The sequence below is a fragment of the Pantherophis guttatus genome, chromosome 2 (assembly GCF_059756535.1).
Source record: "Pantherophis guttatus breed Tessera chromosome 2, ASM5975653v1, whole genome shotgun sequence".
In the NCBI taxonomy this organism is placed as follows: domain Eukaryota; kingdom Metazoa; phylum Chordata; class Lepidosauria; order Squamata; family Colubridae; genus Pantherophis; species Pantherophis guttatus.
In genome coordinates, this window is record NC_142064.1 from 211,390,943 (window position 1) to 211,404,262 (window position 13,320).

Below are 13,320 nucleotides of genomic sequence, written 5' to 3' on the forward strand. Positions count from 1 at the left end.
CAGGCGCCTGGGGCGGAACCACCTGGTTGGCTCCGCCTCCCTGCGACGGGGTGCAGCGGTCAGAAAGTCAAGTCGAAGGAGCGAGTGGTCAGACCATGACAAGGGTTCAGTATCTATATCCCCTATATCAAGGCCACTCAACCACTGACCAGAGACAAAAACTAAGTCCAGAGTGTGTCCCCCCATGTGAGTAGGGCCGTGAATTACTTGGGTCAGGTCCATGGCCGTCATGGAAGCCATGAACTCCCGAGCTACCTCAGAAGTTTCACCAATGGATGGCAAGTTGAAATCCCCCATGACCAGAAGTCTGGGGGTATCAGCCGCCACCTCGGCTATAACATTGAGGAGTTCAGGCAGGGTCGTCGCCACGTGGCAGGGAGCCAGATACGTGATCAACAGACCCATCTGCACCCCACGACCCCACTTCACGAAAAGGGACTCACATCCGGCTATCTGAGGCACAGTGGTCTCCCTCGGATCAAGACCCTCTCTTATAATGACCGCCACCCCCCCGCCCCTGCCCTGAGCTCTCGGCTGATGAAATGCACGGAAGCCTGATGGGCACATCTCCACGAGGGGAACCCCCCCCTCATGGCCCAACAGATTAAACACTGTTCCAGTCAAAATCAGCATCTTGATGCAGCCATGAGCAGTAGACATGCTAATGTGATGTAAGGTGGATATTATGTGCATACAAGAGACACATTAGAAAGATCAAAAGTCTAGTGACATTGGTGAAGGATACAAAATAATCTACTGTTTCAAACAACAAAGGCATGGCTATCATAGTAGGCACTGATCTGCATAGCCATTTTGTTGAGGTCCATTGACACTCAGACCACCTCATGTTAACTGTCATCGTACTGCTGTCACATATTTTCTTGGTCTATGTCCCACAAGCTGGATGTGGTGGAGAGGAGAAATAACAGTTTTGGATGAAAATTGTTCAAGATTGTGTATCTACCTGCCTGCAAGAAAACCTGCTGCTTCTCTGCACCTAAACTGACATGTCACAATTGTCATGGTGGCAATCACATTTGCCATGATGGGCAATTTGCTGTAAGCCGCCCAGAGTCCCTAGGGAGTTGGGCAGCATAGAAATGCGACAAATAAACAAACAAACAAACAAACAAACAAACAAATAAATAAATAAATAAATATGATACGGAAAATGAGTATGGACAGTGAGTACTGAATTTATCCAAAGCAAATGACTCATCAATACCAGCACATTTTTCAAAAAGTATGCCAACCACTTGAGTGCCTATGCCAGCAGCAACCACTACAGCTAGATTTTACCTGTATGCAATGATTTGACTTCCCCACTATCATGGGTGCAAAGGTCATTCCATCCAAATGCCTCAACCTGCATAAGACGCTTTTGTTGATATGAAGATCAGCAAGCATGAAAAGAATGACAGCAGCATGACAAATCCAGAGAAAATCAAATGGTGGAATCTACAAGGCTGTGATTGTTGACTGCATCACATTTTCTCCAATCGCTTCAGGCTTGATTGACACAAGTCCATGACTGCTGCTGCGAGAATAACCCTAGGCATTGCAATATTTATTGATGTACAGTATTCCAAAATGCTGTTCTGTAGAGGGTTCCTGCAAATAGCTGGCTCCTGACAAATTACCTCATGGGTCAATTGATGACAGACTTCACCAAAAGTCACAAACAAGACCCTTGATTCAGATTTATTCATTCAGAACTATGAAGATATTTAATTGTTTGACACCAAAGGAGTTACTATACCTGTCAGTAAGAGGAGTGATCACAAGGCGCCCACTATTGCCCAAGTATTCATAACCGTAAATAAATTCAGCATTCACTGCCCGAATGTATAAATCATCTCTTGTCCAGTAGTACCTAATAATGCATTAAAAGTTAAATTGAAATATATGGGTGGTACATTTTACAGTACAACATTTCTGTTCACCTGGATAGATTTCATTTATACTAAACAATTTTCTCAGAAATAAGGCTGATGCTGATGATGGGATAATTAGGGGGATGCTTGTTGTACTAGAATAATGTCCTGAATAAAAGTATAAGAATTGAAGGAATATTTTCAGACCATTAAAATTATGCCCAACCTCTCTCTTTCTCTCTTGTTCAGTGTACCTCCTACTTAAAAAGAACAATTCTTCCATACTACTAGCAATTTCTAATAACATCACAGGTAGGAGGAAATCCCTCACCTGAGCTGGGAAATCCATTCAAAATCATTTTCACTCATGACATTCTCCTCAATAAGTTTGCCTGCGACATCCTTGGCATGAACTTCAATCACAATGAGAGCTGATAACACTCCCCGTTGCATCCGAGTCAGTTTACCTCGCACAAGTGCTACTAGGTCACGCAGCTGCACAAATAAAGCAAAAAAATCAGGCAATGCCTTACCAACTATATTGCAAATCTACTTGATATGCTCTGGCCACCTCTATATTGAGTTCATAAGAAAACTGTTGTTACTTAGGAAACGGGGAAAAAAAGATCTTCTCCTCAACTCACTGCTCATGTTCAAGATAAAAAAGGGCCTGGATTTTCCTATTCTATGTATGCTAATGGATGCAGAATTGAATGTTTGTGGGAATGGAGATCAGATATCATCATGCTATTCCTTTATCCCACTCCTTTTCAACCATTAATTTCTGGATTATTTTGACAGTAGTTTTCCAGAGGAAATGAGAATAGACACAATTTGATTCTGGACATGCATGCTGATATCAAACCCTGTCTGGATTTTACACATAGGACAAAAGCAAAGAAATAAGCTGAATACTAACAGTTCTAGTAGCTTTATCGGTCCCAGAAATCCAAACTATTCAGATTTTTAGGCCAAAACCAGCACTTTAAATTTGAGCCCAGAAACCAATGAATAACTATTTGAAACATGGTATTATGATTTGAAAAAATATCTGAATAGGAGTAGGAGAAGACTACTCTAGCAAAAAACATGGAAAACAACTTTTCATTGCAGAAATAATTTAAATTGAAATATACAATTAACTGACATTTTTACCTGAGCACTTAGCTGTGGAAATAGCCTGGTAGACAAATCTCCAGCTTCTAAAGCTTCTGATACTTCTTTTGTCCAGTATGTTTGACATCCAGCTATGGTCACCTGGCCTGGCCAATCTAAGACCCATGTGGTCCGCGGTGTCTTTCATTAAAAATAGATCACTTTATTGGTAAAAAATGGGTAATTTTCTTTTATCTTCATTACTATCTCATAACCATGATATAATCAATTGTAATTTACTGTAAAACATGTATAACAGTACTTGGTAATGTATGCAGGGTTCCTTTTGGAGAGAGACAATTAAATTTTTCTTAACATTTAGAACATATACATAAATATGAAATCTTTTTTAAAAAATTAAGATCAGTTCAGTGATATCACAAGGACAGAGATTTAATTTTTTTTCACACCAATTTCTTATAGACGCTAGCCAACTGATGAGACTAAAATCAAATCTACACAACATTACAAATGTAGCTAGCAGATTTTGAGATGATAAGAATGATAAGGAAGCCTCACGTTCAGTAGGTCTCAGCCTAGTATGTTAAAAAAGACATGCAGCTTTAATGTACTCCTTGGATCAATAGTGCTTTTAGAAATTTAGCCTGCATCTTTGTCCTGGAGAGCCATTTATCAGCTCCATACAATCAAGAATACTTCAGCCCATGAAATTCAGCTGGCAATCTCATTCCTAAATTCAATCAGTATATCCAATCAAGTTGTACTTGATTATAACTTCAGAAGATTCAATGGTTGAGAACATAGGAACAGTTAAGATTAAGAGCCCCTCTTGGAGGAAGATGAGTGTTTAAGAAATATGAAATATAAATAAATAAATAAGATTACAGCGCAGCGTTTTGCACTGTCTCTCTGTTATCTTAAAGATATTGATTATGACTATAAGTTTCAGACCAATATCTCTCATTTCTTTTCTCCTTTATTTTGTCACACTTTCAAATGCATTCCTTTGGTTTTACTACTGAGCTAAGCTAAAACAAGACTTATATAGAGGGGTTTTTCTGAAAATTGCTTTCAGTTCTCTTTGACTTACCTTGCAAATCTTGAAAATATATTTTAGAAGCTATGCAAGCCTTTTTTTTTTCCCCCTCATTTTCTACTATAAACAGGGATTGATATTTGTGGAGTTTGATGTATTTCAACATTTTTAACATCCAGTAACAAGACTAAAAACTAAAAATCTAATACTTGGCCAGGCCAATCTAAACCCACTTAGTCCAAGGTATTTTATATCGTCTATTCTGACAATCATTTGGCTTACTTCTGCAATCCCCATACAACCTATTTAAATAATGGACAAAAAAGAGGAAAGAGGCTTTTCTTAAAAAAGAAATATTTTTTTGAAACATAAATAGAAGGCAGACACCAAGACACATTTATGTGCATATTAAGAACCAAGAATAGGGTGAGAAAACCAGAAGGTTATTAAAATTCACACTGGGAGTTTATCAGCAGAGAAGGAGCCTTACGATAGCACAGAGTTCACTTTTACATGAATTCTATACGATTATAAACAAGACACCTACTTTTGGATAAACTTTAATTGCTCTTTCAATATTGTCCCGCACACTAGCCTTCATAATTTTCTCAACTTGCAACAGCCAGTCTTCCACATTGCCCGTGGGATAAATAGGAGAGAAAAGCTCCACTTCTTCATCTTCTGCAGAATACATGTGTGTAATCTGCAGATCTTCCTGAAAGAGAAGCTAATGAGAAAAAACACAGCATGAGACTGACAACCATTCCTCCATTCTTGCCTTGTACAAAGAATAGATAAAGATCTTGTTAACAAGTAGGTATTTTTTTCATTTAATTTTACTTTCTAAATGTAGAGAAATATCTTCTGATATCACAAGCATGCTCACATAGCAGTACCTATATGTGTCACCTCTCTAACTCATGTCAATATGTAGGATTTCTCTATTTGTTTACTTATTTATTTACACTTTAAATATCTAAGTAACTATCACTGGTTTGGGGTAGTGTAGAAACTTTAAAAAAGACACAATGTATTAAAAAAGGAAAGATGGTTCTAACAGGGGAAGGCATTGAAGACCTGACTGTTTCCCCAGGCATTTGGATCAAGTGGGCAGATGAGGTCTGTTATTATTGAAGGTAATTTATCCTTTTGTTGTTTATCCTTGGGTACTAATGAATTATGTCTAATGGGTTTATGTGATTTAAGCCTGTGAATTGCCAGCAGTCACATGTGTGACATGAACAGCTATACAAATCATATAAGTAAATCTGTCTGTCTGTCTGTCTATCATCTATCTATCTATCTATCTATCTATCTATCTATCTATCTATCTATCTATCTATCTATCTATCTATCTATCTATCTATGCATTATTGTTTCAGCCAGGGTTTTTCCTACGTAAATCAAGATGTTTATATAGCCATAGTTCAGTGAAATCCCAATTCACTATTTTCTAGGCTTTATCAGACATTAACCAGCATTTTGCTGTCTGTTGTAAGACTTAAGGGAGACTAAAATAGATCTATTTCTGACTTATTTGTCTTCATCAGTTAGCCACACCCTCATCTTATGACTCCTCCCTGTAACGGTCAAATATTTATTCTGTTCTGTTTTCGTAGGTCTATATGTGCATTATTGTTTCAGCCAGGGTTTATCTATCTATCTATCTATCTATCTATCTATCTATCTATCTATCTATCTATCTATCTATCTCTATCTTCTACCCTATAAATATATAAAACTTATCCCATAGTGGATACACATTTCATTCTAGCTCAAAATCAGGGGGAAAAGATAGGTCTTCTAAACTCACTTGAAGCAAAAGAGAACTGAGGCTGTTTGAACCACCAGGGTCATGGTGTTCCAAAGGATAGATATTATGTTAGAGAAGGCATAACTCCTGGATGTCGTAGTATAGCATAGTTTGATAGATGGGACCCAGGCCATACCAAAATTGTGAAAACTTATCGTATTGGTAGAAACGAGAAAGGAAAGACAAATAACTAAACCCTATGTCTTATAGAGATTTGTAATATAAACCATCACCTTGAAGTTGTACTCAGAAAACTACTTGTAACAAAAGCAACTTGTGGAAGAGGAACGTTACATGGAAATAGTGAGGTAAGCCTATAGTTACCATGCCACTGCATTTTGGACTAGTGGTAGCTTCTGAGTGGTCTTCAAAGGTGAATGCATTGCAGTAATATACATATGAGGTGAGTAGGGCAAGAGTAACCATAAAAAGGTCTCCTAATTTAGGAAAATGTGCAATCAGTGGCAGGATAAATCTCCACAAAGGCCATAACTGCCATCTGCTCTTTCAGACCCCCAAATTGCAAATCAGTTGTGCCGTTCAGAAATAAGAATGGAAAATTCCAGAACTAGAAGGTTTGTGAATGGAAAGCCATTTGATCCTGCAAGAGTTGATCTTAACCAGTTCCTCCTCATCAGACCGCTAGAGATTCCAAGGCCTGGGGCTAGACCTTGAGAGCATTATTTTCCCATGCAATGTTTACCCGTGAAATATTCTCAAAACACTTGCGGAGGTGAGGCTGCACAGCTGTAGGATCTTTGGTTTGAGACAATATTTCTAAAAGTTCATCATCAGAAAGGAAGTAAAATCTGGAAAGGAAAAAGATTCTTGTTTGTCCCTGGATTCTAGAGCATAATATGATATAGTTCATTAGAATGCAATTTTAAAGTATTGCATCTAATTCCAGAATCACTTTCTTTCTAATACAATCTTTCTACTGGGATTCTAAAAGAGTAAAATTCTACTAATAAATAAAAGTTCCTTTTCTAAAAGGAAAACACTGAAAATGTAGGAATACCAAAGAGATTAATCCAGGATATTAAGAGAAGATTAGATCCCATTATTCTTTTATGAATTCCCAATGAACATTTTTTTTTAGAAAGGATTATTGCCTGATGCTATTCTAAAAACTCTGGGAGATGTAGCATCAGACTTAGAGGAGAGGACATTTTTCTCTGGGCAATAAATCTTTTTCTTTCTCCCTCCCTCTTTCCCTCCCTTCTTAAATGAGAAATATTCTCATGCCTTACAGAAAAGAGACTTCAATTAAGACCTGTCCCAGAATATGAGTAAATCTTTGTCTAGTGAATTGAGCACATGGGAATAAAAGCAGATACAAAACCTCTATACAGGAAGCTCAAAATACATGCTACAAGCTTTCTTCTTTTCTATTGCTCTATATGTAAATCTCAATTACAATAATTTTACTCCTGAGATTATACGTTTCCTTGTTCAACATCCCTTGTCTCCCTGATACAAAAGCTGAACAGCATCCAAACATACATTTCCTGAAGTGAGAATGACAGGACATCTTCAAGTAGGAAGCAAGAGAGATCCTTCACTTTCTTTTCTTTTGCTCCTGGGTGTGTGTTTAAGTATTTCACATCATAAAATTACCTTGGGAAAGCTCCCCTCTTAGTCTCCAAGTATTCACTTAGACCTTTCTGCACCAGATCCAGTAATTTATTACATTCCCTTAGCTTTTCCAATAGCCTTGGGTCTGGGCATACATTAATTACCTGGAAATTGACAGATTAACACAATTGAGCAAGCAATGAAAATTGTAATATAATTTTACATTGTGGATTTAATTTTAGTCATGCACTAATAATAAGAATACTGCTGTTATTTTACAACAAAAGGACAATATTGGGATGAAGCAAATTTGCAACGTTGTAAAGAACGAAATGAAGAGAAAGAGTAATACTCAGGGCTGGGCTGCTGGGGGTTCGCTGGGGGTTGGGAGAACCTCTAGTTAAGCTTCTGTGCAGTTCAGAGAACCCCCAAATCCCACTCCTGGTTGGCCCCGCCCACCCCACCCCTCCCAGGAGTCTGCAAATGGCCCGTTTTGGATGCAGGTAAGTGCAGGGCGCGTGCAGATGCTTGGGGAGGGCAAAAAATGGGCCTACCGGCCTCCAGAGGGCCCCTGGAGCCTGGGGAGGCCATTTTCACCTTCCCGGAGGCTCGAGGAAAGCCTCTGGAGCCTGGGAAGGGCAAAAACACCCCCCCACACTGTGGTGCAGGAGGCCGACTGGGCAACAGCCACCATGGCCACGCCCACCCAGCAACTGGGCAGAGAACCCCTTGCTAAAATTTTTGAAGCCCGCCCTGGTAATACTCTTCAAATCTTAGTTTGCAAACCTATCACAATCTCTGTACCTTTGTTCTCTGTATTTAAAGAGAGCAAATTGATACTCAAAAGTAAGTAAATTATTTGGAAAAGAAGAGAGAAAAATGGGTAGGAGGAAAAAGAGAAAAGGAGCTGGCTATGTCTGTCTATCCTCAAGAAAATGCAATCCATGAGAGAGTTCCCGTCTGGAACTATGATTTTAAATAATTGTTTGAAGGCTAATGTTAACCATAAAATACCCTATTTGAATCCTACAGCATGATGATGAGAGCTAACACTGAATAGAAGAAAGGAATGTATTTGTGAATAGGAGAAAAAAAGGAACTGAAGTAGATCTTCCAAAACATGTCTTAACCATGTGTCTTCTCAGATGTGTAAACAAATGGAACATTTAAGCTGTATAACTAAATATAATTTATGGAGATTCTCAGTCATCCAGGTCATGGACTGAATTGAAGAAGCTTTTTGGATGAAAAGCAAAATGTCTTCAAGGAAAAGCAAAGAAAATAAATATGAGTTCTTTGTTTAATTTTGCTTATCCCAAAATCAACAGGACTCCCACCAAAAATTCATAACAACGGCACACAATAAGGTGCAAATTCAACAAGGAACAACAATTCTTAGAATTTGGGCAAGGATTAATTTGACACAGTGTCCTAACCTAAGAAACATATTACACATGTGTATACATTGATAACACTGAGTATTTTACACATTACATTTAATACATTTTAATATACTTCTTTAAATTTATGCAAAATCAACTTATTAATAGCATTAAGCTTTGAACATGTCCACATTATCATGGTTTTCATTCCTCAATTTCCCATGACCAGTTTGAAGCCAACCTGTTGCTAACCTTCAAAACGTCACGAATTCCAGGAGCTAATCAGTGCTCTTTCCAGCAGACCAGAGTGCAGACATGTTCCATCATTTATGTTTTCACCTCATGTTGTGTGGCGATTTCTCAAAAAGAATATTAATGTATTTTGTTATAGAGGGGGAGCTATGAATAAGGCTCTATTTCTTTGTAATATTTTAAAGATCTTTGAAGTACCGTAATAGTGTTTTAGGAAAATGTTATTGTAATAAATCTTCTACATGAATGGGAGAAAGACTGAGCTGAATCGTTAACATGAAGAGATGAAGAGATAGGAGAATTCCAGCCAATGAGAAACCAGCACATCCATAGACTCTCCGGAAAACAGCAAAAGGAAAGTAGCTTTATGTGCATTTTCAAATACACCAAAGCACAGTTTAAAATTGGTTGTTTCTTACTCATTACTGATATTGTGGAATCATTGAAGTTCAGAAACAGCTTTAAAGTGGCTTAGAGTCTTTTTGTAGAAGTGTCCCATGCTAATAGTTATAACCTCACCTCTCTGTTCTCATTGGCATTCTTCATAATCTTTTTCCACATCCTCTCCATCGTCTGGTAACGTTTACTTTCCACAGGTAATTGTCTATTGATGTCTTCCGAACTAAAAATGGGCTCCAGATATAGCCAGGAACGCTGGCAAGTGAGCCATTCTTCCAAGACATCCTAGAAATAATATGCTGTATATAAGTGTGTAGATAGAGAGATAGATAGATAGATAGATAATAGAGGGAGGGAGGGAGGGAGAAAGGAAGGAAGGAAAATATCCCCCTAGAGGATATTTACTGTTCATACAGATTCATAAGATTCTGTTTTTCACAAACTGCTTAAGACCTGGTTTTTCTTCCTGGCTCTGAGCTAGGATGGAGTCAAAACCTTTGGTTGGTTATTGGCTTTTGGAGTTTTGATTTCTGGTTCAACTATCTTCCTTTCTTTTTCTTGGCATTTTTGTATTTTAATTTTTATCTGTAAAATGCCCAGATTTCCTATTGAGTCCACAGCCTTGACATTGAAATAATAAGTAAATACATATATTAAACCACTTTGACCATAGTTAAAGGCCACCACAATGCATAAAATTAGAGCTTTGATTATACATACATGGAAGCAGAGGTACATATTTATATCAAGGGACTAGGTTTTGAGAAAGGTAAAGCATCTTTAATCTTTAGAAGACTTAGGAGAAAAATGGCTCATATATACTTTTTAATATTAAAGACAGCAAACAGTGACAATTTTCTGTCAAAGAAATAGTTTCTAATTTTAAGGTCCTCTATTCTCACCCTTCTTATAGAGCATATTCTGGACATAAGGAAAGAAGAAAACATAGACTTCTGTTATATGAATACGTCTACTCATGTCAAGTTGGATTTAAATATATATAAGGACATCCAAAGATATCTCATCCCTTACTGCATGCAAAATATAAATTTTGGAAAGAAATTTGCAACTCTCAATATAAAACATACCCTTAGGCCTACAAGAAGAGTATTTGCTCTAGATCTGGCTTATTCATGAGTTAAAAAAAAAACTAGAAAAAAATTGATCACAATGATGGCTATACAGTATAACCAGCTGTTTAATTGTTTATAAATTCTATATCTACTGAACCAGAGTTAGAAAGACTTCACCAATCATCTCATATATTAGTGAACCTCCTTTCCAAAACAGTCTAAAAAACTGTAATGGAAAGGAACTATTTATTGCTGTATGAAGTATGTCTAACTCATACATATCATGCAAGGAAAAACATTGACTTACAGCATTTAAATAAAGTAACATTGACTTACAGCAGGGGTATTAAACTCATGGCCCATGGGCCGGATGCGTCACACACTGCCCACCCACACCCTGTTTTAGTGAAGGGGAAAAAAGTTGCGATATGTCACATGACAACAACGTGTCGTCACGAGTTTGACACCCCTGACTTACAGTATTTAAATAAAGTAACCGGAAATCCAAACATTCATGATAGAAAGGCACAGCAAATAAACAAAAAACACAAAACAAAATAAAAAGGTGAAACCAGTCCATTTTATACGGGTGCCAAATTCCAAATTCCTTAACCTATTATTGCAGCACATTAGCTTTCAATAGCATCAGTACCTTCAACAACTGACAATTTATATCAACACCAGTCATTTTAAAGAAGGGACTTTCTCTATGATCTTATTTGTACTTTCACTTTTAAATCCTAATGTGAAAAGTAGGATTTGTTACATTCTTCAAAAAATAAAAATACGAAACTTTTTAAAACAACCATTTTAAACAAGAACAGCCCTGGAGATAAGCAAAAAAGACCTTGGGGTGGTGGTGGGGGAGGAACATATTGGTTACCATTTTCAGTTTTAGACATTTTATGTAGTGACCATACACTGCAATGTTCTTCAGAAGAAACAGATGGTATTAACTAACTTATGACATAATAAAGCATCTGTTAGGATATGGTGTAAGCCTAACAAGTTGTCCAGGCAATATATGTGTTCTATAACTTTAAATGTATTCTGTAACTTTAAGATGTAATGCTGAGTAATTGTACTGATGAGTCATTGTAACCGACTGCTGACTAACTGCTGACTACAATTATCCTAATTGTACTGTTGAGTCATTGCACTGCTGACTTCACTCATCTTAAGTGGATAATTACTAGTGTAAATTGTATATAAGGAGAGAGCCAAGCTATAGTCATTCTTGCTTGACTTGTTGATTGGAATTGTTACCGTCGTGTGTGAAGAAGTGGATGGATCTGTTACCATCGTGATTTGTTACCAGCGTTGAATTGCTGTTTATTACCTACTGCTGTTTGTATGATAAGAAGGTATCTATAACTTCGGACTGATTTGAATGGCTAAAGACTTGGATTGACTAAAAGACTATGCAATTGTTTTTTCATTACAAAGTAAAAGTTTTGTTAAACCAGTTTGTATGTATTGTATTCATTGCTCTCAGTACCGTTTCTCTGTGCACTTACTCTGCTGGTTGGTAACACAATAATATCCTTAACAGCATCAGAATCTAATGGATATTAAATTGATTGATATAATAACTAAAGTATTACTAAAATACCAAACCATATTGATTTTCCTGCACTTATTATTCTCGAGGGAAGAGTCATTATTCTTTTTTATATTATGAGGTACAAGAAGGAACAAATTTAAGTGAGTCACTTAGTATTAAAATGTGTTTCAAAAATAATAACTGTATTATGAAACCCTTTTAATTTTGGAGCTACTGCCAAAATTGTTCTAAAGTGAAAAATAAAAATCGGGGAAAATAATAAACAAACAAGATGCCCTTTCTGAAGTTAATTGGAAGGCCTCTTTATACCTCCATTAACCAGAGTATAACCATACCCTGGCAAAACTTGTTTTCTGGAATGTCCTCATGATATTGGTTTCATCTCATCCTCATCTCAGCCCATGAATACGACAGGCATAAGTGGTCCTTAGTGCTCTGGTGTTAAACTGTTTTTTTCATTTTAAGATGAAAAAGTATCCAAAGACAATGACAAGGTTTGTAAAATTGCTAGCCATTATGTCAGAGGAAATGTCAGGTGACTAGTAACTTGTGGGACCAGATAGGCTTTTTCAAGTTGATGCCAGCTTCCCTTTTTCTCCCTAAATAAATTAATTCACAAATTGCTTTGCCTGTTATGCCCTATGCCTACATAATCAAGGCAAGTCCATATAGCAGGAACTTAGAACAGGAATTAACAGTTGCAGAAAATGGGGCAGAAAATGGGGCAGAAAAAAATATACTGGTATATTTTTCTGTTAACTCATAAAACAGAGGATAGTACTTTTATCAGTAGAGAAATATCCTAAGATAAGACCTTCCTTGAGAAATCATTAAATTGTTAAAATGGGCATCAATATAAAGTTTTCAGCTCATGTGTTACTTTGCATATCTGCCTGAAGTAACAAGGTCAATTGCATTATAAATTTTAAAAGAATGAGCTGCAGCACAGCACTGAACTGTTTCTTAATATTTATTATGCTTGTAAAGTCCAGAATAGCTGGATTCTTGGAATCCTTCTGATGATGGGAAAATGCTGTGGTGTCTTTCAACGTTTTCCTCATCCAGTAATAACGACTATTCCTTGAACACAGGGCAAAGAAGGTTTTTATGGAAAAGTCAGCCAATTTATTTTAGTTATTATAAACCCACTGAGTTGGTTATCCTACAAATATAATATCTGGGCTAAAGAGGGAAGAGGTTCTAAACAAATCTCATCTAGTTCACATTACGTTAATG

General features: G+C 37.0%; 1 protein-coding gene across 3 annotated transcripts in view; it reads right to left on the reverse strand.

Moving 5' to 3' along the window:
- The window catches only part of DNAH1 (dynein axonemal heavy chain 1), a 184,024-nt gene that overhangs the window by 91,486 nt on the left and 79,218 nt on the right, over positions 1-13,320 (reverse strand). For all 3 annotated transcript variants that reach the window (XM_034439656.3, XM_087887726.1, XM_034439631.3), the window contains 7 exons: positions 9,568-9,732; positions 7,457-7,578; positions 6,543-6,648; positions 4,574-4,753; positions 3,030-3,170; positions 2,206-2,369; positions 1,760-1,873 (listed from right to left, as the gene is read on the reverse strand). In XM_034439656.3, the coding sequence (XP_034295547.1) occupies positions 1,760-1,873; positions 2,206-2,369; positions 3,030-3,170; positions 4,574-4,753; positions 6,543-6,648; positions 7,457-7,578; positions 9,568-9,732 (992 nt within the window). The remainder of the gene's footprint in view (positions 1-1,759; positions 1,874-2,205; positions 2,370-3,029; positions 3,171-4,573; positions 4,754-6,542; positions 6,649-7,456; positions 7,579-9,567; positions 9,733-13,320) is intronic.